The following is a 25,622-nucleotide window of genomic DNA, read 5'->3' on the forward strand; positions in this document are numbered from 1 at the left end:
GTTTGGCTCATCAAGGATATGCTACAAACCCCAAACTTAAACACTGCAGAATAATTAACATTAACTAATAAATGAGAAGCAGGTGACAGGAAAACCCTGCTGGCTTCACTCCTAGTTGAGCTCCATATTCCTAAGCTTTCTTGCCAACAGTGAAGTTCCACCCAGTCTATTTGTCTCATTCCTGAATCCTATCAGACAGCAAAGCAAGGCAATTTGAAAATATTTCAAATACTGCCGAATGTGCAAATTAGCTCAAAATGTATCTGATCACATCAGTTCCTGTCTCTAAATCACGATCTGGCTAATTCTGTTAGCATGAGAAGCAGAAAAGCATGGAACTTAGTACCAATCACACATGGGCTGTGGAGCCCTCACTGCCTTGGGTTTGAATTATAAACAAAACTGCTTTCTCTGAGATCCTTTCTAAGCTAAACCCAGCTACAAACAGAGCAGTGAATAACAGTACGAATCCTGCCAACGTGTACTCCTTCCTCTTCATTAGTATTGAGAACTCCAGTACAGCAAACTAGCAATCCACCTGAGCTCCTAGGGTCTCCTCTGGGCCCGCAACATACTACGTACAGCAAGTACTCAAAGCATGCTTGATGAAGAACTGAAGGGCATCAGGTATACACTGATCACACTTCTGCCCTCGCTTCTCTAAATGGGAGGGATCACATGTAAAACACTCCAGTACAGTCTCATTCACGGGTTCCATATCTACAGACCCAACCAACCTAAGTCTAAAATGCCAGGAAAAAGGTTTCCATCTGGAGCCATGCATGGCGGTACACAGGACTCCAAATTAAGAGGCCAGCTTAGACTACATGGCAAAGCAAGAATTCCATGTGCACTGAATACACACTCTTTTCTTCTTGTCATTATTCCTGAAACAATAACGTGCAATAACTGCTTCCACAGCATTACACTGTATGCAGCATTATTAGTATGCTAGAAGCAATTTAAAGCACATGGCAGGTTGTACTTAGGTTACATGCAAATATTACACCATTTTATACCAGAGACTGCATATTAAGGTTTTCCTATCTGAGGCGGTTACCAGACTCCTGAGGACATGAAGGAACAGCTGTAAAAAAACAAGAAACTCTTCTGTATTTACTTAGCATAATAGTTACTTTGAGATCATGTTCTCTCATGTGTAAGTGCCAGGATTACAGATATGGGACTACCATGCCCAGTTTATGTGGTGCTGGGAATCAAAGCCTAGGCTTTGGACATACTCGGTAAGTTCTCTACCAACTAAGCTATACCCAGAGCCCTTATCTGGCCTATTAACTCATTTTTAACTCTCTTTGAGAGCAATTCAAAGATATTGGTTAATGCAAACACAATGTGCTTGAACTTTAAAAAGGTCTGAAAAACCACAACTTGCTAAACCAGGTGGTTGAAAGTGCTGCAAAAGGGAAATGAGAGCAGCCAGCCCGGCTTCAAGTGAGTCTCCTCCACTTCCTCACCTCCCTTCCCTCCCCAGGCAAGTCCAGTCCGGCCTCCCCTCCCCATTTCCACCTGCCAGCCAGAGCCTTCCCACTACCAGCTCCCTGCTGTTCAGTCGCACAACACTTCCCAATTCCTGTGGCATTTCTTCTCTTAAAAAAAAAATGTGTTTAGCTTGTTTAGTCTTACTACGTTAACTAGGTGACTTCAAACAGGCAATCCTCCTGCCTCGACCTCCCAAGTGCTGTGCTACTACACTTCAGGACACTTCTCCTTTTCAGAGTGACTTCTGCCTCTGAACATTCTCAAAATACGCCCAGGTTCCTTAAGACTCTCTTACGGGTAGCCCTCTGCATGTACACCTTATACTCTGATAAATCACGTACAATGCAAACAAAAAGTTCACAAACTTCTTCAGTTCCAAACTCTACCCTGGACTCCAGACTCATGGCTCAAACTCTGAAGTGTCTCACCCACCTAGAGGCACTCTCCCAGTCTGACTGTTACAACCAGGACAGGCCCAGTAGGGCTCTCCACACAATAGCCTCCATGTCTTGCCCAAGGTCCTCTGGTGGCTTCCCATTGCATTCAGAAAGCCCCAAGTTCGGACTACAGGTTGGAAAGTAACCAGTAGCCACCAGCCTCCTGCACCTGGTCAGGCCACTGCATGCTCTGCCACTCTGCCCTCCACAACAGTGAACAAGTTTTCTGATAAGCAACTCGCTTTTCCAACTTCACACATGGACTCCTCCCGCCTGAAGAACTCTTCCAGCTTCCCCCCTGGTGGGTTGACACACCTCTCATCCATGAAGTCTTAAATGTCACCTTCTTAAACTAGCACTCGGGAGGCAGAGGCAGGTGGATGTCTATGAGTCTGAGGTCAGCCTGGTCTACTAGTTCCAGGACAGGCAGGCTCTAAAGCTACAGAGAAATCCTGTCTATAAATCAATCAAGCAAGCAAGCAAGCAAGCAAGCACCCCCTTGAACCAAATTCTTGGTGTCTTCTTCCTTCCTAATGGTTTCATTTGGAGTACTGATCGTATGTATAAATATGTATGTTTGCCTATTTACCATAGTTAGCTCCAATTAACATCTGTGACCAACAAAGAGATTATTTTTACTTGGTCCCCTCACAAATAAGCCTGCAAAAAGATACCTGCCTCATCAATGGGTGTGCAATGGCGTGTGACTGGTACCTGCTCCATCAATGACTGTGCAACGGCATGTGACTGCAAGCCTGCCAGGTGTGCTCACAGAACTGTTAGGAGCCCTACAGTCTGCTTTTCTGTTACCCTGGGCTTTCCTACCCTCACCATCTTTTTTACATTTGCTTTTTATGCTTCACATTTGAGGAGAGGAAAGAAAACAGACTACAATGAAACTGGACAATTGGAAGTAATAACTCCATACCTTAATACCTGAATGAACATGTGCACACACATACACACCACATAAAACATCAGACATAAACATATTCCTATAAAAATTTAATTTCTATAAAATAAAACTTTTAAATCGGATTAAGAAATCATATATTAAGGTTAAAGCTGAAAGAAATAAGGAGTTTTACTTGCAAACATGGCAAATTAGCAATAGTTAAAAGTAGCCCATCATTTGTGTAGCAAGATTGCTAACTGAATTGGCTAAATCCCATCATTCATCTTAGATTTAAGTTTGTGGCTTTGAACTCAGGACCTTACTCATACCAGGCAAATGTATGGTATCTCCAGCCCATCGTTCAACATTTCTGATTAGGATAATTAGTATTTTGTACCTTTGCAAACACACAGAATTTAGTTATTTGGGTTTAATAAACACGGAACTGGAAAGGATCATGAGTAAATGCCCACTGTCTCACTTGTCAGGTCTACTGCAGCAGTTAGCTGGGCAATCACAAGCCAACCGCCCCCAGCGACATAGAAACCGTGGGCTCATTATTAGTAACAGCCACAACTCTTTTTCTTAACAGCGAATGAATAACAAACTACACATCCTTCAGGCTGAAGGCTAAGCAAAAATCACATAATAATAGAAGGTGACAAATTCTCTCTGTAATTTCTACCCTACTTAATACACAAAAATATTTTTAAGTTGGGAGAGCACACCTACAGTTCTAATTCCTGGAGACTGAAGCAGAAGGATTCTAAGGTCAAGACTGTTTGAACTTAGAAACAATCTAAGCACTGAGTGAGGGATGACTTGCACCTGTAATCCAACACCAGGGAGACTGAGGTAGGAGGCCAGAGTGAATCTGAGGCCAACCTGGGCTACCTAGTGAGCTCCAGTCGAATCTGCACTATAGAGTAAGACCCTGTCTCAAAAAGGAATGTAGTGAGATTCCGTCTCAAAGTAGAATAAAAAGCACTTGGGAGTCAGGCACAGTAGCTGAGAGAGGAGGTTTACAAGTTCTAGGCCAGGCGAGCCAGTGAGACCCTCTCTCCAAAAGACAAACAAACAGACACTGGGCATGTAGTTCGGGGTAGAGTACTTTGTCCATTGTGCTCGATGCTTAGGCTCAAGCCCTAGCACCATAACAGATGATAGATAGACAGATGATAGATAGATAGACAGACAGACAGAGGCAGGCAGGCAGACAACAGACAGATAGAGATAGATAAGGGTTGGAGAGATGGTTCAGCAATCAGGAGCATTGGCTGCTCTTCTTGAAGACCCAGGTTTGATTCCCAGCAACACAACAACCATCTGTAACTCCATTCCTACACCCTTTTCTGGCCTCCAAGAGCATCAGGCAAGCATGTGCTACAAAGACATACATGCAGGCAAACCCTCCATATGAATGAATAGATAAATATCAGGTGTGGTGGTACATATCTATATTCCCATCACTTGAGATGTGGAGTCAGGAGGATTAGTTCAAGAACGTCCTTGGCTACACAGTTCAAGGTCAGACTGAGTTATACTAGCTCCTACCTGAAAACAAACAGCAGGGAGGTAGAGATGGAAGAAATTCAGAGAAGAAAACTTTTAGTTACTTGGGGCTGGAAAGATGGCTCCACAGTTAAAAGCACTGGCGGCTCTCCCAGGTTCAATCTCCAGCACCCACATGGCGATTAATAACCATCCAGAGCTCCTATCTCAGGAGATCTGACACCCTATTTTGGCCTTCATGTATACTGTATGTAAATGGGCACAAACATACATGCAGGCAAGACACTCACATTTTTTAAAAATTACTCAAATACTAGAAAATAGTACCCCACGGTGTTAAAGAACAAAAGTCTGTACTCTACTTACTCATTTTAGCTCTTTTTCTTCTTAAAAAAGAAATGCTCTGGTCAGGTAGTGGTGGTGCACCTCTTTAATCCCAGCACTGAGGTCAGGTAGTGGTGGTGCACCTCTTTAATCCCAGCACTGAGGAGGCAGAGGCAGGCGGATCTCTGTGAGTTCGAGGCCAGCCTGGTCTACAAGAGCTAGTTATAGAGCAGGTTACAAAACTACAAAGAAACCCTGTCTTAAAAAAGAAATGATTTTTTTAAAATATCTATTCACTTAGTATACAATATTCTGTCTGTGTGTATGTCTGCAGGCCAGAAGAGGGCACCAGACCTCATTACAGATGGTTGTGAGCCACCATGTGGTTGCTGGGAATTGAACTCGGGACCTTTGGAAGAGCAGGCAATGCTCTTAACCACTGAGCCATCTCTCCAGCCTAAAAGAAATGATCTTAACAAGTATAATTTTTCTGGTTCAAAGAACCCAAAACCTTTAAGGATGTAAAGACAAGATACTTTATTAATAACAGTTTTGTTTTTGTTTTTTGTTTTTTGAGACACAGACTGTCTGCATAGACCTGGCTATCTTGGAACTAGCTCTGTAGACCAGTCTGAACTCGAACTCAGAGATCTGCTTGCCTCTGCCTCCTGAGTGCTGGGGTTAAAGGTGTGCGCACCGCCCAGCTATTAATACTGTCTTTAAACGCTGTCATCAATAGCTATTTCCTTTTTCTTTAGGAAGAACAAATGTGAAATCTGTTTTTCTTTATCAAGACAAAGTAGAAATTCTCAGCTAAACTAATTGGGTTTTTTATAGTTATTTTTGTACAAAATGCTAAGTTTATCTCATAAAAATCAACATAAAACCATTTTTTAACACTGAATATTAAAAAATAAGAATGTAGGAATTTTTTTTTAACCTTGGAAATGAAGGTTAATTACCCTCGGTAACCTGGGAACTCATGGAACCTCTGCCAAGCAGAGGAAATGACAGAGCAGGAAAGGGTACACTTCTCCCTGTGTGGACAGTCATAGAGAGGGGACAGAGACAAAGGGGAAAGGAAAGAGAGAGAAAGCATTCAGTGAAATGACAAGCAGGGCACCTGTCGGCACACTCCCAGCAGGGACAGGGATTTGAGCCCTTCTCCCTACACAGCTAAAGCTCTCAGGAACATGGTTTCCAAACTACTTAACTCTGGCTAGAAATTCGAGATCATGGTGACTCCGTTCTATCAAAAGTCTATACAATGCTAAGAAAGTCATTTTTAATTTCATTAATGGCTGATTACCTAAAATCTGAAACCCTCCAAAATATAAACTTTTAAAGCACTGACATGATGCCACAAGTGGAAAATTCCATGCCTGGCATCATGTGACAAGTTCCAGTCAAAACACAGGCACACTTATAAAAAACTATATCGTTACCTTCAGCTATGCAAAGTGTGTAGGAAGTACAGGTGAAGTTCACGCGTAGGTTTGGCTTTCACCCTTACTATATGTATGAAAACAAAAAAGATGGAAAATCTAAAATCCAAAACATGTCTGATCTCAATAATTTCAGACAAAGGATATTAGACCTGAATTACATTTGGTTCTTTAGGATTAAAGAATTTATTTTTAAAATCATTTACAAATATGCACCCAATAGCAGTTCAGAACTGCCTATAACTGGAGGTTCAGGGCATCCAATGACCTCTTCTGATGTCTGTGGGCACCTACATGGACATGGTATATACAATTTACACATAAACCCACACAGGCACACATAAATCTTTTATCTGAAAACCAAGCAAAGGTCTAGTTCCTTCGGATGTGTTGTCCTCGTGGAAATAAATAACATGATGTACCAAGAATGTAAGTCATACATTCTACTTTATTCAGAATTCAGGACTGTTATGTTAGCAATCCAGTTCAGAATAGTAAGACCAATCAAAGCTTACAGAACTTCTTCTGACAGCTACTTATGTGCATATGGCATATAAGGAATATTAATACTAATATTAATAATATTGCCATTATATTCAGCCAGGCATCATGCTACCATCTTATATGGATCATCCCCCATGTAATCCTCACAACAGATAATACATCCCATAGTCATCTGTATTCCATAGACATGAAACCGATTGAGAGAGGCTGAGGAACTTGCCCTAGCTCACACCTAGACTAACAGTCAGGGAAGACTCTTGTTGACAAGCTATCTTGCTCTACGTTTAGCCCACCAGTCAGAAGCCACTTCAAAAAGTAAGGGATCACATTAAAGCCTATGTAATAAGGTTTCATTCTTTGAAAGTGGTTAACTTTTTAACGAGTATGGGAAAGAAAAGCATAATGAAGTACTTGGACCACAAAGCAAAATAAAGCAACAGAGAAATTCTGCCCAGGGGCAGACACAATAAGGATGAGAAAGCTCATCCACTGCACTGATTTAAAAATCTTGAATTGGGCATGGTGCAATAAGCCTGTATTCCCTGCACTCAGGAGTCTGACCAAGAGGATCACAGGGTACCCCAAACAAATAAACAAAAACTTGGATACAGTTTTCCAAACGAAGACCAATTAAAGGTGAAAGATCAACTACCTTCTTTTATTTATTTATTTTTTTTAAAGTCATTTAATTTAATTTAATGATGAGGCATCCAGAAATATCTCAGCATCCTCCCCAACACACAAGCAATATTTATGTAGAATACAAACATAATCAAAGACAAAAAATCAAGTTCCCCTTTCATCACATTGGCCCTCACCAGTCACCTTGAAGCACTGGGTATCTAAAACTTGGTTTCTAGTCTGACTTATTTTGCAACTGTCTTTTCCTTCCATTTATGCTTCTTCAGATTCATCGGTGTAGAAGAGGGAGAGAGTATAGAAGTGATCAACTACCTTCACTACGATATATTACCAACTTTAGCCAAGTCCACAAAAGTCCAGTCCTCAAAACTATTTCCTTGATCTCTATCAACCCACTCTAATACAGCTTTGCTCCTGTGGCTGTAAATTCTTTTGAAAAGCAGCATCTTGTAAAAAACGCAGGCCTACAATACAGACAGAGATAAACGGTGTCATGAGACTAAAACTAAAAGTGAAATATGTTCAAGCGAGGAGACAAAAGTGACTGTAAATCCAGAAATACAATTTTTAAAATTAGGTCATTTCTAACCAAAACACAGATCTGTGACAAGCAGCAGTCTGGGATGCTCATACACACACAGTATGGTCACATGATGTCTCTACATGAGAAGCATGTCAATAAGAGCCTGTCCTGATACTCTTCTCCCCAAAGCAAAAGCAAATCCAGGAAACAGACACAAGACAGGCAGTCTTCAGTGGCATCTCCAGATAGGACATCACCTTGGATGAGGATTCTTACCACAGTGAGCCTTGAGGAAGGAAAGCCTCAAATTGAGCCTGCCCCAAGATCATCTATGCAGTCAATGAACCACTCAAAGTAGGCAAGCTTACTATCAATGTCAGGGAAAAGTACGTCTGTCCTAACTCTAAGTTAGTTAACAAAGACAAGGGAATAAATAGGAGCATTATGAACACTCAGAGTGTAAAAAAGGACATGTGAGGATCACTGCAAGGCCGAACATATACAAAACCTTCCATATACTCAAAGCAAGGCACTAGAACTCAAAGGAAGCATGCTGGCCATTTGGGGCAAAGGGAATCCCAAAAAGGCTGGAAATGAGAGGAAAGCCAACTGTTCCAGGGACATAATGCCTGAGTGCTGGCAGAAGGCTTCAGTGGCAGGGCAAGGAGTGATGGAGCAGGGATGAGCAGACAGGACTCCCACTTCGCAGTCTACCATCATTTACTAGGTCCGGGAACCAAAGTATCAGGGAACCTGTGCCCAGGCCTCAGACTTTCTCCATCTATGAGCTGAGAACAATGGCAAGTATCTCATCACTGTCTGCTATTGAGGAATTAGGGGATAATTATGCAACAGTGATTTGAAAACTACCAACTGATTGTCCCAAACATTAAGGTACTAAACAATTAACTCTCTAGAAAAATAATAGCCACCCCCAGCTTGTTTAAGCTGCAGCCTATTTGTAAAGAAGAATGGGAACAGTCCACCCAGGAAGTACCTAGTGTTTTCTTTAAAGTGAGCTCATAAACTTTTGTCCTGGATTAGGTCCACCACGAAGCACAACTCTGAAACTAAAGCCCAGTTATAACTAAACTAGTCACAGTGAGACTACTTCGTTGCTCCATTGCTTTCCTAGTTAATAAACACATTAGCAGCAGCACCAACTACTTAGCAGTAACTTTGTTTTCTGTCAGAGTGATAGTGAAGGCACAGTACTACCCTTTAAAGTATCAAGGGCACAGGCATACCCTGGGGTCTCTGGTTCTTTTCCCCTGGCCCTGTCCAGGGTCTCCAATAGAACCCTTGAACTCTCTATACAGCCTAAACTGTGAAAGGGCACGGTGCGATCGGTAATAAAAGATCTGTCAGTCTAGCTTAATACAAAATATACAGCTTTAATAAACAGAGGGAAGACTTACACCAGAATCCCATTGATCTGTCCGGATACAGGAGCCAGGCGAGAGAGAGAGAGAGATAGGGGAAGCACACTCACCAGGTTTATAGGTAAACTTTTGCCTAAGGGCGACACGCCCCACGAACAGAATGTGATTGGCTGAACTCCCCTATCAAAACTGGTTTCCAAATTAATATCCTCCTGCTTCAGCCTGGCCTCAATCACCTTTTAAAGCAAATCCAAATTTGTGTTAAAGAATAAACAATAAACAAAAGACTCAGATGGTATTGTTTCTAGTAAGTGCTGCAGTGCAAACAAAAATATTTTACCAACCAAAACAGAAGTTTCTAAGCTTTACTTAGTTGACCAGGTGACATTCACCTCCTTTTTACAGACCACTCATGGAGCAAAATACTTTGCTACATAGATTGCAGGACAATCTGTCTCCATCAATAACGTATCAGCTTAGAGAAGTAACAAACTGTACCGTTTGAGCAAGAAAACTCAAGCCCCACTGAAGGGACAATGAATGATTAACAAGAATAGTTTTGATTTCAAGAGCGGCAAGGGCAGACTGGCCATTACAGGAAACTGTACTAATGCTGACAAAGCTAAACTGTTTACAGAAACTAGGAAGCTGTCCCCTGCTCCTCCCACTGTCACACAGCCGGTCCTGTCCTCTGTGGCCAGTGCTGCTTACACTGCAAGCTGAACTAAGAGACTAGTGGGTGGCGACTCCGGGCATTTTGTCAGTCTGACTATGTTGCCAGCTGTACCATACCCAGCCAGTCCTCCACCCAGCCAACTCACCTAGGCTGCCATCCACATTACCAAGTGTCCTAGCCACTGTCATCTTAGAAGTGTTTCAAAGGACAAGATATGCCACAAGCACAGCGATAGGCGACCATGAACTGACAGCCAAGGGTCAGTGTAACTAGCTATGAGACTACTTCTTCCAACATACTACCCTCAATGCGTTAGCTTACAACTGGACAGGCACCTGACATCTGGACGACAATGTGATTCTGGGATGTTTCTTTTCCACATAAGCTATTTAGTTTACCCACAATGGAAACTAACCAGAAAAGGAAATGCTTGACATGAAAATTTTGAGAAAGAAAAAAAAAAGGCTATTAGCATCCAAAATTACAACTAATAAATGAGCGGTCTGCTGCAGCATTGTTACCATTTTCCCGTGTCTGAAAACCAAGAGGTACTCACTCAACTTGAGCAAAATGTAAGATATGAAAGGATCTCTAAAAATGTCAGTAATTATTCTCATTTCAATTTGCACTAGGAAGTCTAATATAATCAACCAATGACTGAAATTAAAAACATTTAAAAATCTTTACTTAATTATTAATTGAGGCGGGGAGTGCATATCACAGTTCAAGTATGGAGGCTCACAATCATCCATAACTCTGGTTCTAGGAAGTCCAATATCCTCTTCTGACTGCCATAGGCACTAAGCATATATGCAGGCAAAACACACATAAAATAACAATAATAATAATAAAAAACTAAAAAAATTCAATTAAAATATTTAAAAATCTGATTATACCATTGCTCTAAATGAAGGAAAAGCTAATGAACACACATGACCCCAAAAAATCCTGGCAGAAGAACGATATAAAGAGAGCTAGGGAAGTGGAAAATCAGGACACATGGGAATTAAGAGGTTATAGGGTATGTCCTGCTGCCTATCAATTATAGTGTTGAAATCACAATTAAGCTAGCTGGAGCCTTTACCCACAAGAGGCATGTTCTAGCAGCAGAGGAAACTGTCAGAACCCTCTGAGTTTCAACAAGATGACTTCTGGAGTCTGAGAGGAATAACGGAGAGAGCAGTAAGAAAGAAGGGGGTGAGTACATCAGAAGTTACAGACGAGAAAAGACAGCACCCAGGGGTCTGCAGGATGGGGTAAGGCGCTGATGGTGCCTCTGGGGAAGAGTTTAAATTAGCAACATGCTTTCTTAGTGCCAGACACCACAGCCCATTAAAAAAATACAATAATCAAGTGCCTACCACGGGCCAGATACTACTGACAGTGCTGAAAATACACACAGGTGAGAGAAATCCTTGCCTCCAGTTTACCAGTAGATCTTGCTTTATTCTCATTTCTGTGCCTCTACTCTTTATCTTTACAAGTATTTTTGGAACCCGCCTTTCCCTTTCAGTAGCATTCTTCTACTGAAACATTAGCTGGGTCAAGTCAAGAATACAGAGGTCTTCATTCTGAGTGGTTCTGTTTGCTCTTCGATAAATAAAACACATACATGTGCCTTTCTCAACAATGACACAGACCCTGATGTGGTAATAAGATGTGAGAGCACAGACTCCGAAACTATGACATCCCAACTTCCTTCCATTAGCTAGGTCTAGGACAATCGAGAGGGAAAGAACAGATACACTGTTGCTCGTTTATTCATTCAGGGTGTACTGACTGCTTACTGTGTAGCTGGCTGCTTCTTCCCTGGCCTTGGGAAGATAAACATCTGAGAGAACAGTGGAAAAAAGTGTATCTATTGAGAAAATAAACCAAGAAGGATATAAGCTGCCCTTAAACAGGAGGGTGGTAGAAGGGAGCAATGAGAAAGGATATGTGGAGAGCAAGCAAGTCAACAGAAAATACAATGACAACAGGGACCAAAGGTCAAAAATAACCAGAAATCTAGTGACTTGATGAATTCATCTTTTTTGATGTATAATGCTGCCAGATACTCAATACATGAATTTGAAAAGATGTATACAGGAATGAATTGTCCTAGCCAGCACATAGTATATGCTACACTAAGGATGTAAGACATGGCTTTTGTAAAAAAGGTATCATAAACCTTCCTTGTAATTTTTCTAGAACAGCCTAGACTGTACAAAGGAAGACTGGTGCTGTACATCCTTGCCTAGCCACACCCATGGGAGCCACTTGAACGTCAGCAACATACATCCTCAAACAATTTCCTAGGCAGTTTTACTTTTAACTGTGACTTTAATTATATTACAGGAAAGCACTTCAGATCTGAACTATCTCTAAACTGTGCACTGGCTACATTGCTACTGCTGATGGAATTTGGCAAACAGAACCAAATGCGATCAAAGTGCTCACAATTAAATTATAAAACATTTGGTTAAAAATTTTGTCTCAATTCTTGGTTTTGTGTTTTTGTTTTTGAAGGCAGGGCCTTGCTGTGTCACCCAGGCTGGCCTGGAGCTTATGATTCCTCTGCTTCTCGTTTACAAATCGCTAAGAGCATAGGTATGAGCCACCCCCAAACATGCTGTTTCTTTAACCTTGGCTTCGATCCTTCTTTCCTACCCTTCAATAGTGTATAAAAGCTATGAAGTATTTTATAATCTGTTTTAAGATAAAGGAGGAAAAACAAATGGAAATTATTTCCCATGTGAAACAAGAGCACAGAAACAGTATTTCAGTTCTTATAAAATATTTTTAGAGTATTTACTGTTAAGAGTTTAGTCTCTCAGCTGGGCATGGGGACTCATGCCCCTAATCCTAGCACTAAGGAGCCAGAGAAATGAGAGTCACTGTAAGTTTAAGACCAGCCCGGTCTACAAAGCAAAGAAGAAAAAAGGTTCTCTTTATATCAAACTCATCTCTGTTATAAAATAAGAACCTCAGAGGCTAAATGGCACATACGAACAACTAGACTCTCTCAGAGGACTTATTCCAAAAAGAAAGGTCATCAGAAAGTCATTATGACCTTATGTCCTAGCCAGTAAAATAGCTTCATTAAATCTAGAGTTGACCATAGTTTTTAATCTTGCTTAGTAAAAAGCACACACAGCAAACCAACATTTGAGGCTACATCTTTTACCTAATAGATTACACTGTGAAAGGCTCTAAGAGGTGCTAAACCAAACATTACTAAAAGTAATTTAATAAAAGTACCCTTCAGAGCTAGGGTGGCTCAGCAGGTAGAGGCACTTGTCACCAAGCCTGAGGACCTGAGTTTTATGCCCATAACCTACACGTTAGAGAACCAACTCCCACAGGTTGTCCTCTGACATCTACATGTGTACTATGGCATGCAGATGCCCTTCCCCACATAAATAAAAACACACACACAAAATAAACAGATAAATTTTAGGGAATTGCATGTCTTACCAGCTGGAACTCCCGGCGCCGGTCATAGGCATTCTGAATGCCACTGTCTTCCCACAGGGCTTTTATAGCTGGAAGGTACTGCAAGAAAACTCGAGTTTCCACCATCCCCTGGGCAGCCATGGGGGCACGGGTATCAAATGCCATCAACTTGTCGCCATGGAGCTGGTTTTTGTTATCTCCCCAGGGAATATGAAGCTTCTCTCGGGCATCTACCAGCACCCTCATACCTTTGTTTAAAAACAGAAAAAGAAAAATGAGGAAGAGTCATTAAGATACCATTAGAATCTTTGACCCCCACATTATTCAGTATTGGTTCCTTAATTTTTTTTTTTTTAGCTATTACAGAACCCCCACTTCCAAAATGGAATCCAGAAACAGAACCTTTATCTTCTCAGAGGTTTAAAAAACGTTTGTTCGCTGTCTTAAAATTAGAAGCCTTGGAAAGTAATATCACTAACAAAAATCACTCTTTCGGAAGGATTTTAATACACAGCAATCATAAAACCACTTCTGGAGTGGAAGACGGTCAAAATCAGAGACGGAAAAGTAAATAATGAGGCCTAGCCCCAAGTCCAGGCTCAAGACAGCCTGGCACAAGCCAAGAACCACGCGCTGTGCAGACAGGGCCCTGCAGCTCCTACCCACACGGTCTTCTGGATGACACACTTAGAGCCTCCCAAGACCATGCCTCAAATCAGTACAGTCATCTGCTGGCTTTACAGCAGTCTAATAGGAAAACCAATCGCATGATGATACACAAACAGGGGCTTCCACTTACTCAGGTCAGTTCGCACTCAATACTGTCACTAAACTGTTACTTCTGTCTTAGTCTATTAGGAAGTCGTTTTTTTGGATACTGGAAAAAAAAAACCCAAAACTGTTTTGCTTTCAGTTTTCTGACCATAACCAACTCAAAAAAAAAGACACCTAGCTAGACTTAAACTTGATCACACAATAATGCTCAAAGTAGTTCTTAGGCCCAGTGTATACAAAAAACTAGGTGTTTACCTTACTCACAGTGAATACCTGAGTCCATTCATTAACATAATTCTTTAAGTTCAACTGCAGCAGGATACAAAGGTACCTTCAATTATGGACTAGCAAGGTACAGTTTACAGCCTTAGAAGAGACCTTAATTAGTTTTGTGCTAAACATTAAGGCAGACTAAATACAACCCAACCATCCTTTACAGTTTAACTGCAGCGATACATGGCTTAGAGCCACAGACTCTGAGCTCTTGGTCCAGCCTTCTCCCCTCATTGCCCTACAATGCCCCCCCCCCCTCTAGTTTTTTCCCCAATCGAAATCCTGAAGGAGTTAGGACATGAAGGGGCTTGCTTTATATACTTCCTGAACAACAAAAACCCACTTTAAAAAAAAAAAAAAGCAGCCACATAATAACCTGAAAAGACCTATAATCTTAAAGTTTGTTTACAAGTCCCAGATAAAACAGGGTGACTCCTTAATCACACAAAACATCAGGCACTGTACCTCAACTTTGCCAATGTCTTTTATGTAGAAGATACTTGACACCGAAGAAAATATACGAAAGGTGACATTTTAAATGACAAAGTAAAAGTCACCTCCATGGCTTCGTTGAATGCTAAGAAAGACTTTGTGTGTCTTTCAAAGAGGAACAATATTTTAATTTTAAAATGTCAAACAGAATTTGTAAAATCCATGATTCAAAACTACCCATATTCACTACCACTAACTCCTCTTGTATGGTCTCCAACGACTTTTAAGCCAGAGTTTTTGCAGTTAAACACACATTCGTTTAAGTATTAGAAATGATGCCGTTTTTTTCTCTTGTCCCAAGTTATTAAGCAAAAAAAAAAAAAGAAAGAAAGAAAGTGTGCAACATGTTGAACTGTGATTACAAACATCCTGTAGCACGGGGGGGGGGGCGTAAAACCACTCGCCTGATAATTTTTTTTTTTTTAAATAGGCTTTCCTGATGCCAGTTCAGTAAACGCGGCACCCTTGAGTTTCATACTCTTGCCCCAAAAGGCCCCAGAGGCTGTCACTCTATGCCCTTGACAAGAGTCTCAGGGAAAAAAAAAAAGTTTCCTCATTGCGACCGTTCCAGAACTTGCTTAACTCAAGAGGTGGCCTAGAAAGCCTAGAGCTGGAAGGGTATCCGACCCGGTTACTAGGGTCACCCACCAGGGACAGGAGATGAGGGAAGGAATGGGAGTGTAGGACCTGGGACTGCTGATGGATGGGCTAGTCCGGTGTGCTGGGAGGACACAAGTCGCCCTGCTGCCCGGAGTCACCCTGCTCGCCGTACTTCCCTCTCAGAGGGGGCGAGGCCAGCGGCGGGGTGCGGGGCCGACCGTGACCCACACTGGGGTAGCACGAGGGACAGCGGGACGTCGGGATCGGAGGACCAGGGCACAGCGGCGCACAGGACGGTGCCCGAGGCGCGCCCACCCGCTCGCTCGCCCGACCGATTTGGTCCGGTCCAGTCTCCACAGACTCGCGGCTGGCGGGTGAGGGCGGTGCCCGGCCCCGCTCCCCAGGGGTCCCCGAGCCCCGCCGCGTCCCCGCACCTTTGATCACATTGCTGTAGATGGTGGGGCGGAACTCCTCGCGCGCGCGCTGGTCGAAGTCCTGGCCGTGGATGATCCGCATCTGCTTCAGGAAGGTGGACTTGCCGCTCTCGCCCGCACCCAGCAGCAGGATCTTCACCAGCCGCTTCACGTAGGTCTTCTCCCGCGACAGGCATTTGTCGATCTCCTTGGACTTGCGCTGCTGCTCGGCCTCGCCGTTCGTCAACACGCAGCCCGGGAAGCACACGGACAGCACGGAGCGCGACGGCAGGAAGTCCGCCATCTTGCCGCCGCCGCCGCCTCGGCGGGCCCCTGCGGCTCCTCCACCTCCTCCTCCGGCAGCGGGTGGCTCCGGCAAGGCGGCTGGAGGGCGGGGAGCGCAGCGGCGGCCCGAGCGCGCCCGGGGAGGGAGGGAACCCGAGAACTGACTCGCCAGGGCGGGCCGCGCCGGCCGGGGGAGGGTGGGAGGGTGGGAGGGTGGGAAGGCGGGCCCAGGGAGGGGCGGCGGCCCTCCGGGCGTGCGCGCGCCCGCTGCCTTCCGGGCACGCGCACGCCGGGCACGCAGCGCTGGCGAGGCCGGCGCGCGTCACGCGCTGGCGGAGGAGGCTGCGGTCGGGGGCGCGCGGGGGAGCCGTGGAGCCCAGGGTCACGTGGGCCGGGCTGGGCGCGCGCCTGCGGATCCCGAGTTTCTGTTTCCCTTTAGTGCAGTCGCTTCCCGCTCCCCTCGAGACGAGTAAAGCCGGTGCTGTCACCTCTAGGCGTCCCGTTTTGAGATCATTGACTGGAATATTGCCTCACCGACCAGCTCAATCCTGGAAGGTTCCTCAGTGCCTCTTACATTTTGATCCCCCCCAACCCCTTTTCTTAAACTCTTGAGACAGGATCTCATCCTAGAGCAAAAACTGGCTTAAACTTGTGGCAATCCTCCTGCCTCAGCCTCCCTCTCCACTGCTGGGATTTCAGGCAAGCGCTTTAATCCAAGCTGACGCATTTAATTGGTAGCAACTCCCTTGTCATTCTACCATCCCGAGTCTAGAAGGCTAACTAGATGTCAGATGTCTTATTGATCAATACCCCTCTCTAGCGATTCGGGGCGCTATTGATTCCTGTCCTGGTCTGCGGAGAGTTGGGGCTGATGTTCATGTGACAGATGTGTCAGGAAGGTCGCTGGTGACTGGCTCACTAAAGCGGATCCCACTCGAGCGCATTTATGACTTGGGTCATGCCGGCTGAGGTCAGTGGATGGTGGAAAGGGTGAGGTCATGTTGAAAAATCCCCCTAAACCGGACACTGTGATGCACGTTCTTCCCAAGGAAGCAGATAAGCGAGCGGCCTCGGACTGCAGCAGGCACATTTTAGGTTTCCTGCCCGATTACAGAGGATATGACTGACCAAGAGACGCTCTTTTTCGGTCATAACAACAGATCGGGCCAGGACACCTGAAAAGACTCCTGAAGACACACGTGACAAATGACAGCTGCGTTGCCTGAGAGACTGTGTAGCCAGGCCCTCGGAAGCCAGCTTCTTCTTTCTCTGTCAGTTTCAAAGGGGAAAGGCGGTGGATGCCTGTCTGGTTTTGTGGATGTTTTTTGCTTCTGGTTTTGGCCTCGTGCAGCTGGAGAGCTTCCTGTGTGTTAGGGAGCCAGGGGTAAGAGGTCAGCCCAGTGAGAGGCCTGAGCACAACTTTAAACTTAAAAACCAACACGAAGTCAATCAGTTACTGTCATTTGGGCTGGTGACGGAGAAGCCCATGACTCAGAACCCTGGCTGCAGTAAACAATACCTGAAGTGGACTTATCTCCGGTTACACCCACCCCAACTAGAGAGTGGCCCTGAACCTACAGAGTAGAAGGTCTGCAAAGGGGCCTCAGCTCACAGCTAGCATCCACGAATTGCTAGGGTCAGGCCTACTGTGAGACAGAGCCTGTCGTGAATGAATGATAGCTATAAAGCCTTGACCACCGTTAGAGATGACCTGTTCTAGAGCCAGGAAAAAAAAAAGTAGCTTCTACGTAGGGACAGGCAGGTAGTGCGAAGCCCCCGAGTTACCTCCAGCTTCTAATATTAAGTCTTTTGCCAAAACCGAGAAGGGAAATACGTCTGTTAGATTAACCATCTTCGTTTTCCTGAGGTGTGCACAGCATAATGGAAAAGCAAGGATGCCTAGGAGGCAGGAAGGGATTCCGGCCCGGCCAGTTCTTGTTGGGACATGTAGTAAGTACAGCAGAGAAGCTGTTCAAAGTCCCAAGTGGAACCTTGCCTTGGAACAAATTTGGCTTGTGTTGAGCCTGGCTGCTCTAACCAGCGTTTCTGAAAAGAAACCCTTAAAGCCCGGCTTGGGGTTTGGCTGCTGCTCATAACTGGTGATCAAGATACTTTGTAAATCATAAACATGAAAGTGAGTCCGTTTAGTGGTTCTTCAAAAGTTAAACATAGAATTGCCACGTGACCCAGTAGTTCCACGCCTAGGTATGTATCCTAGGTATGTGTGTATCCTAGGGTATGTATGAACGCTGCTCAGGCAAAAACTTGGGCAGCCATGTTCATAGCAGCGCTGTTAAGAATAGCAACAAAATTAGCGAATGAAATTTAAAACGACCCAAATACCCCTTGGTGAATGAATGGACAAACAAAATGGGATCCATTCAAGTAATAGATTGTGCAGTGATAAACAGGGTGACAGTATTGATAGAACGGCCTGGGAGGTGGCTCAGGGTTTAAAGTGCCCTTTGTCCAATCACAAGGACAGTAGTTCCAATCCCCCAGAGCCCATGAAAATGTCAGGTGGGCATGGTGGCTTGGAAGCCAGAGACAGGATTCCAGAACAAGCTGGCTAGCCAGATGTGTCAAATCAGCACACTCTGGGGCCAAGTGAGAGAACCTGCCTCGAGGAATAAAGTACACTCACATGCACACACATGTGCCCATGCACACACAATGTGTGTGGGGGAAGGGGGACACAACGACACTGACATATGTTACAAGAATCGACTTTGAAAACATTACCCTTAGCGTGGGAGGCTCATACTGTATCACCTGGTTTCTGTGAAATATCCAGACAAGGCAAACCCGCAGAAACAGCATAGCAGCGGCTGCCAGGGGTTGAGAGGCAGGGAAGAAAGGGAGGGAGTGCTTAATAGATTGTTTCCTTTGAGGGTGATGAAAGTGTTTGGAAACCAGATAATGGTGTTGGTGACAGAACACTGTGAATGAACCCAGAGCTGAACTGCGTATGCGAAGATGGCCGAAGGATGGTTCTATATGTTAGGTGCATCTTGCTTACTATAGAAGGAGAAGAAAAAGCAAACCAAGAAAGAGTTATTTTACGTAAATGTTATTTGGCATCGTTTGACACCGAAGTTATGAAAGTGCCCTCGTGTGTAACATTAATGAATGAAAGGGCCATTGTGTAACCTCTAATGAATGAAAATGCTACGGGGTGCAACCTGTCGTGAATGGAGGTGCCATTGTGTTAAATACAGTTTAAGAGATTAGCAGCAGAAGCGGCTGCCTCCACTTACACTGACATGGCATTGGTGGTATTTTCAGTTACGTTTTTCCTAAAGAAAAATAAAATAGCCTAGCGTCTAAGGGAGGGCCGAGTCTCCCTGTGTGAACTGAACCCGCTGGATGCTGTCTCTAACAGGTCCAAATGTTAATTTGCTGGAAAGGTTGCTATCGTGGCCAGCCAGTTAATCCATATGCAAAAGAGTGGTTTATGGTTTAGGCCAGCCCTACCCCCCAAGCTGGGTTGCGGTGATAGGAACCCTTGAGCAGTTGTGGTGTTCTTTCTGGAAGGTCAAAGTTTAGAGGCAAGACGAAGGAGCCCTTCCCCACCTGCTGTCTTCCTTGAAATCGACACGTAATCTTTCTCTGGGAGCTGAAAGGCTCCTGTTTTGTAGTTCTGGTTTATTTTTAATTTTTAAAAAATGGTATTACTGAGCTTATTTACCAGTCTTTGTGCCAAATAACTTTGGCCTGTTTACAAAAATCAGGATTATCCCCAAAGGACAAAAAAATGTGTCACCCTCAGACATATTCAAAAGAATGTGCCAGAGGCTCCAGGACCAGTTCCAAAGAGCAGTTTAAAAAAAGAAGAAGAAGAAAGGTCTTTCATTTGAATGATGGGAAATATAATTTAAATAAATGCGTTGCTTGCCAAGGTGACTACTTACTAGTCAAAGTGGGGCAACACCCATTTAGAAGTGTTTATTTAAAAATCAGTCACATCACTGGGTAGTTAGACCTTGAGTTAATTTTCCAATGGGGACAATGACACATCCAACACTCGCCTTTCTCGACTCTGCCATTTCACCCTTAGTCTAAAATAGATGGATCATAATCTTTCCTTACAGAGAAAGCAGGCGTGAGTTCTCTTCTGTATCCTTCTCCCTTCTAGAAAGGGAGAGGAATAGCGAACTCCTACGTGTGCTCCCCTCCCCACCGGCCCAATAACACAAGCCTTGCAGTGTGCAGTGTTTAAAATGCCTACAAGCACTCTGACCTACTTCATCTCATTCACTCCTCACAATGGCCTGACTAGGAACACCCAGCCCCAGCCTCACGCTCTTTGGCCACTGCACCCAGCTGCCAGGAGGAAAAGCTTAAAGGACTCCCTCAAACTTCTGCAGCCAATGGCAGAGTCTGCCAGAACTGGAAGCACCCTATTTTGATTGGTGGGGGAAGGGAGGGCGTGAGACAGGGTCTCTGGCAGCACAAGCAGATCCTGAGCTTTTTTTGTTGTTGTTGTTATTGTTTTGACTAATTGATTAAAAAATAAACTTCTGATTGCTTGTATATGTATGAGTGTTTTGCCTGCGTGTGTGTACGTGCTGTACGTGCATGCCTGGTTCCTGAGGTCAGAAAGGTCATTGGATCCTCCGGAACTCGAGTTACACGTGCTTGTGGGTGCTGGGAACTGAACCTGGGTCCTCTCCAGGAGTAAGAGGGGCTCTTAACGGCTGCACCATCTCCACCTCCTTATATATGTATTCTGAGACAGGATTTCATATGATGCAGCACAGGCTGGTCTTGAACCCTGGATGTAGCCGAGGATGGTTTTGAATTTCTCCCATTGTCTGAATTGCATGCACACACACGTACAGGTGTGCACAACTGTGCTTGTGAAAGGCCAGAGGAGGGCTTTGCTATTTTGTTCCGTGGCTCTCCATCTTATTCCCTTGATCCCTTGAGACAGGGTCTCTCACTGAGCCTGGAACTAGGCTAGTAGCCAGTAAACCCCTACTTTTTAACGTGGGTGCTGGGGATTCAAACTCTGGACCTCATCTCATGCTTGTACAGCAAGGGCTCCCCCCCACCCACTGAGCCATTTCCCCGGCCTCTGGTCTTGAATTCTTTACCCCCAAAAGCTGGGGTCACAGATATGAACCACTATGTATAGGTCCTATTTTGACTCTTATCACAGTGCTCTCCGGTACAACCAGACAAACCCTAACGCTCGGAATCCCTGGGTGTGTGAAGCTCAAGCCTACAGACAAGAAGCCAACTGTGTTTAGCTTTGAGGCACTGTGGTGTTCTCTAGTTTTGTTTGTGGGTCGGTCTGTCTGTTTTTCCAGCCCCTTCCAGGCTGGCTGCCATCTTGAAGTTCTCCAGCTGTTAGACTGATCCTAGTAAAACGTTCCCTCCTTTGAGCTCAGACTCTGGTTGTAAAATGTTCCAGGTGGCTGGGGGGGGGGGGTGGAGGAGGAGGAGAAGCAGAGCTTATGGCAATATTTACCTGGGATGTAAACCCCATATGTTATTCACTCAGCGTGAGCTAGATCTAAAAAGGCAATGTTTCTGTTTCGGTAATGCAATTTGATGTGGCCCTTCCCAGAATAAGCCTCTCATGTGGAAAGACTCATATGAAACTAGACATGTGGAATTGAATGGTGGGTGACTTTGTTTGTTGTTGTTAATAACGGAAAACATGACTTTAATGCTTGGGTGTATTTTTCTCAGCCTCCGAAAAAACATCCACAAGCTGCTGATGACCGGCTGAAACCTCAGCTCGTCCTCCTTCAGGGGCCGGTATTATTCAAAGGCCTGCATCGGCGTCCACAGACACAGCCATGTACAGGCTACCGGGTCATACAGCACCGCACACAGCCCCGCGCACACATCTGATACTCTTTCCAGAATCTCCCAAACATGCCACTCGCTCTGTCTCATTTATGTTCCCCCACCACTTTGTGTGTGTATGGAGGGGCGCAGGCGCATACACCCTGGATAAGCAAACAGAGGCCAGAGAAGGAGGTCAAGATAAGTTCTCACTGAAGCAGAGGTTCCTCATTTCATCTAGACTGAGACCCAGACAGCCACTCTCATTGTCCCCTGAGGGTTATCGGCAACTCAGTGATGCCCAGCTTTTTTGACGTGGGTGCTATCGACTGAAACTCATTCTTGCAGAGCAAGCACTCCTGCTCACTGAACCATCTTCCCAACCATCCCCCACTGCCCCTCCTTGAAGTAGGGTCTCACTCTGGAGCCCATACTTGAAATAAATTCTCCCACCTCCGCCACCTGAGTGTGCACTAGGATTATAGGTGTATGCTTCCATGCCTGCTTCTCCTGTCACTTTGAAAGATGAGAGGTTCTTGTTTTCTTGACAGAAACAGAAATCATTTAAACACCAGTTCTGCTTCCCGAGGGAACTCTGAATCTGCTCCCCATTGGGCGGCAGCAGCTTTCCCATGGAACCCTGGGTTAGCAGGCTTGGACCTGCCACTTCTGGCCGCCACTCTCCTGTGGCTGGCTGGCAGGCTCAGTTTTCAGGTATTGTCACATGTCACAGCCTGCTAATCTGGCCTTTGCCTCGCTGAAGAATGCTGAGAAGGAATACGTCAGTCAGCTGGCTGTTTGTCACACAGCCATAAAGGCTCATCCAGGGGTGCCGAGAAATGGTTCACGTGGCTTTTGTCTGCCTGTAACAAGGCTCCTGGAGCAACTAATCTCATCAGCTCACCCTTCAGACTCCGGTGTCAGCTGCTCAGGGAACGGTGAGGAAGGAAGGATTCGGGGGAAGTCAGCAGCTGCTGAGTCAGAATGGTGGTGTTGGAAAGCTTAGGAGAGACTCTGTCAAGCCAGGTTCCTCTGCTTCAGTGTTAGCCTTCTGCGGCCCTGCCAGGATCCAACAGGGAGGGGACAGGAGACAGCAGAAGCCAGGGGAAGTGGCTCAAGATACGACCAGGAATTTTGTGCTTGTGACTGCTTGAGTTGATATAGAAACTCCTTTAGGTAGAGAGCTCAGCCACTACTGCTATCTGAACCAGTGTGACTCATAGTAGATCACTGGCTATTCATTTTCTAATTCAGAGAAGGCTCGGACTACAGTGGGGGAACTTGGTAAGAACTTTGTTGATGGTTCCCTTCTTATCTGTAAAACAGGAGTCATCACATGTAAAGAGTGGTGAAGATTAAACAATAAACATATGTGCTCAGCGTCTGTTCTGTAAATGGGAGGTATGATTTTAGACTATCAGAGAAGTAAGCCAATGATTTTGAAAGCCTTAGGAAACTTAGTAGTATTGTCACTGTCAGAATGTTCTTCATGGGGGCCAGAGAGATGGCTCAGTGGGTAAAGGCACCTACCACCAAACCGGATAACCTGAGTTTGGTCTCGGGAACCACACAGTGGAAGGTGAGAACTAATCCTCACAAGTTGTCCTTTGACCTTCATAGTTACACTGTGACTCATAGGCATGCCCACATAGGAACACAAAAGACGTAAATGTAATAAAAATTTAAAAGAACAAGAATGTTCTTGGATCCTTCCTAAGCCTTCCTATCAGTGTTTAAACAAGGTTGTTTGTTTGTTTCCTCTTTCCCATGCTCAGGTTTACCCACAGCTGCTGATGAGTTCCCAGTAGGACCCATTTCTGGTTGCAAGGGCTTGGTACAGAAGAAAAAAAAAAAAACAAAGCAAAACAACGAACAAACGAAACACAGGCAATGAAGGTTGTCCTCCCAAATCTCAACACAATGATTCCACCAGAAGCCTAAGGAATTGTCTCATCAACCAGAGCAGATGTAAGTGGAGCTTTTGGAATGGTACATTAAGGGCTTGGACTCTTACCAGCACGGTGGCACACGTCTATGAAGAAGGAGGGTCACCAAAAGTTTGAGGCCAGCCTGGTTTACTTAGCTAGTGAAACTTTGTCTCCAAAGAAAGGAAGAGAGGGAGGGAGTAGGGAAGGAGGGAGTGTTCCCATCCGTTCTGCATGGTCAGTAACCTCACAACACTTCTGTAGCAGTTCACAAAATGGCAGGGCAGACACTTGGATCTGTTGGTACTGTCCAACTGATGAGCTAGCATTGCCATCAAGGTCATGGGTGATAAGGACACGTGTTTCTTCATCCTACATTCACGAGTTCAACAGCTACCACTACACTGCCCTCAGCCTAGAGTTGAGCGCATTGGGGGCCAACTCTAGCAGACTCATACTCAGGGGAGCAGACACGGCCTGATTGAATAAAGACGTCTGGGGTCTTGGTATCAGCAACTTGGTGTGGAAGGTCCTGATGGGTCTTTTCACCTTGGCCCATTTGTAGGGACAGCACGGGAGACAGCTAGAGTGGACCTTAGGAGTCAAGGTCAACTGGAGGCCTCTCTTGCCTGGAATGAAAGGTGCCGCTGGCTGGAAAGATGCCCCTCTCCCAGAGGCCAGACTAGACGTCAGCAGCTTCTGAGTTCCCAGGCTCCGGAAGTGGATCTCAGCCCAGTCCCTCCATCACAGTCATTCACAAGCTGATCCTCAACTAGGGGCTGAGTGCCCTTCCCACAGGAGCCTGGGGAGGTTCTGGTTAGTCCTGCCCTTCCCAAGGTCACCCTGGGCAGCCAGCCAAAGAAACAATTTGTGGAAGAAGCAGGAGCAATAATATAAATTATTTTTTAACTAACCCTCAGTTATCTGATCACCCCGGGTCTCTGCTCAGGATAAAAATCCCAAGAGTTAAACACACTTCAAGAAGAGGTAGCTTCGCTTCTTCTCCGGGGCACAGTCAGAGGCTGGGCGTTACACCTATAAAACTTGCCCTCCTCTGCTGAGCCATCTGTGTAATGAAAAGGTGGAGGGGGCTGGGGATGTGCTCAGTGGTAGAGCGCTTGCCCTGCATGTGGCAGGGCCTGGGTTTGATTTCCAGGGAAGGCCCAGGTCAAGAGGTGGGGATAGAAAGAACAAAGTACTTAAAAAGGAATTAAAAAAAAATACTGTCCTGGTTTTCTTTCTAAGAAATGAACGGGTCACGGGGACTCCTGACTCATTTGTTTGAACAGTTAAGGGACTGGGAGTGGGGATGCCATTTAACCCCTCTTGGGACAGACAGATGTCTTGATAAACTTGCCAGGGAAACACAGCAAATTCCAAAGGCAAGGCTAAAACCATGTGCCTTCAACTTAGACCTGTTTCCAGAAATTTGCTCCTCCATGCCCCAGAGAGAATGATGAAATCCCAATAAATGGGGAACTTTGTTAATAACTAGGATCTATGTGGTATTTCTGCAAAGCTATCCTGCCAGACCCTAGTGAGTCTTCTGGGAGAGTAGCAACATGTCCTTAGGGAGACATTTCGGTAGTAAATTTCCTCTCTTTGTTAATCTTTTTCCCTTTTCAGCAGTTCCAGCCATTTGTGTGCTTGTGTGTTGCTTTAATATATATAGCATATGTTATATATGTTGTTATAATATATATTTAATATATATTGTTTTAAAAACCTGACTTTATGTGCCCACAAGCCTGCAAATACCTGTAGAGACCAGAGAGCCTCCGATCCCCTG

At 44.9% G+C, this 25,622-nt stretch overlaps 1 protein-coding gene and 1 long non-coding RNA gene across 2 annotated transcripts in view; one reads left to right on the forward strand and one right to left on the reverse strand.

Annotated features, from left to right (window-relative positions):
* Positions 1-16,253, reverse strand: part of Gna13 (G protein subunit alpha 13) — a 41,306-nt gene extending 25,053 nt beyond the window's left edge. Inside the window, exons 1-2 of the mRNA XM_087909843.1 lie at positions 15,849-16,253; positions 13,297-13,523 (exon numbers count right to left, since the gene is read on the reverse strand). Of these exons, the coding sequence (XP_087765969.1) occupies positions 13,297-13,523; positions 15,849-16,131 (510 nt within the window). The 5' untranslated portion in view covers positions 16,132-16,253. The remainder of the gene's footprint in view (positions 1-13,296; positions 13,524-15,848) is intronic.
* Positions 16,254-22,499: 6,246 nt separating this feature from the next.
* Positions 22,500-25,324, forward strand: LOC125408045 (uncharacterized). The gene is made up of 3 exons (XR_007234346.3): positions 22,500-22,846; positions 23,684-23,876; positions 24,399-25,324. It is a non-coding gene; the product is annotated as an uncharacterized LOC125408045 (long non-coding RNA).
* The last annotated feature ends 298 nt before the right edge of the window (positions 25,325-25,622 follow it).

This window comes from Myodes glareolus, chromosome 9, assembly GCF_982192425.1.
Source record: "Myodes glareolus chromosome 9, mMyoGla1.1, whole genome shotgun sequence".
In the NCBI taxonomy this organism is placed as follows: Eukaryota; Metazoa; Chordata; class Mammalia; order Rodentia; family Cricetidae; genus Myodes; species Myodes glareolus.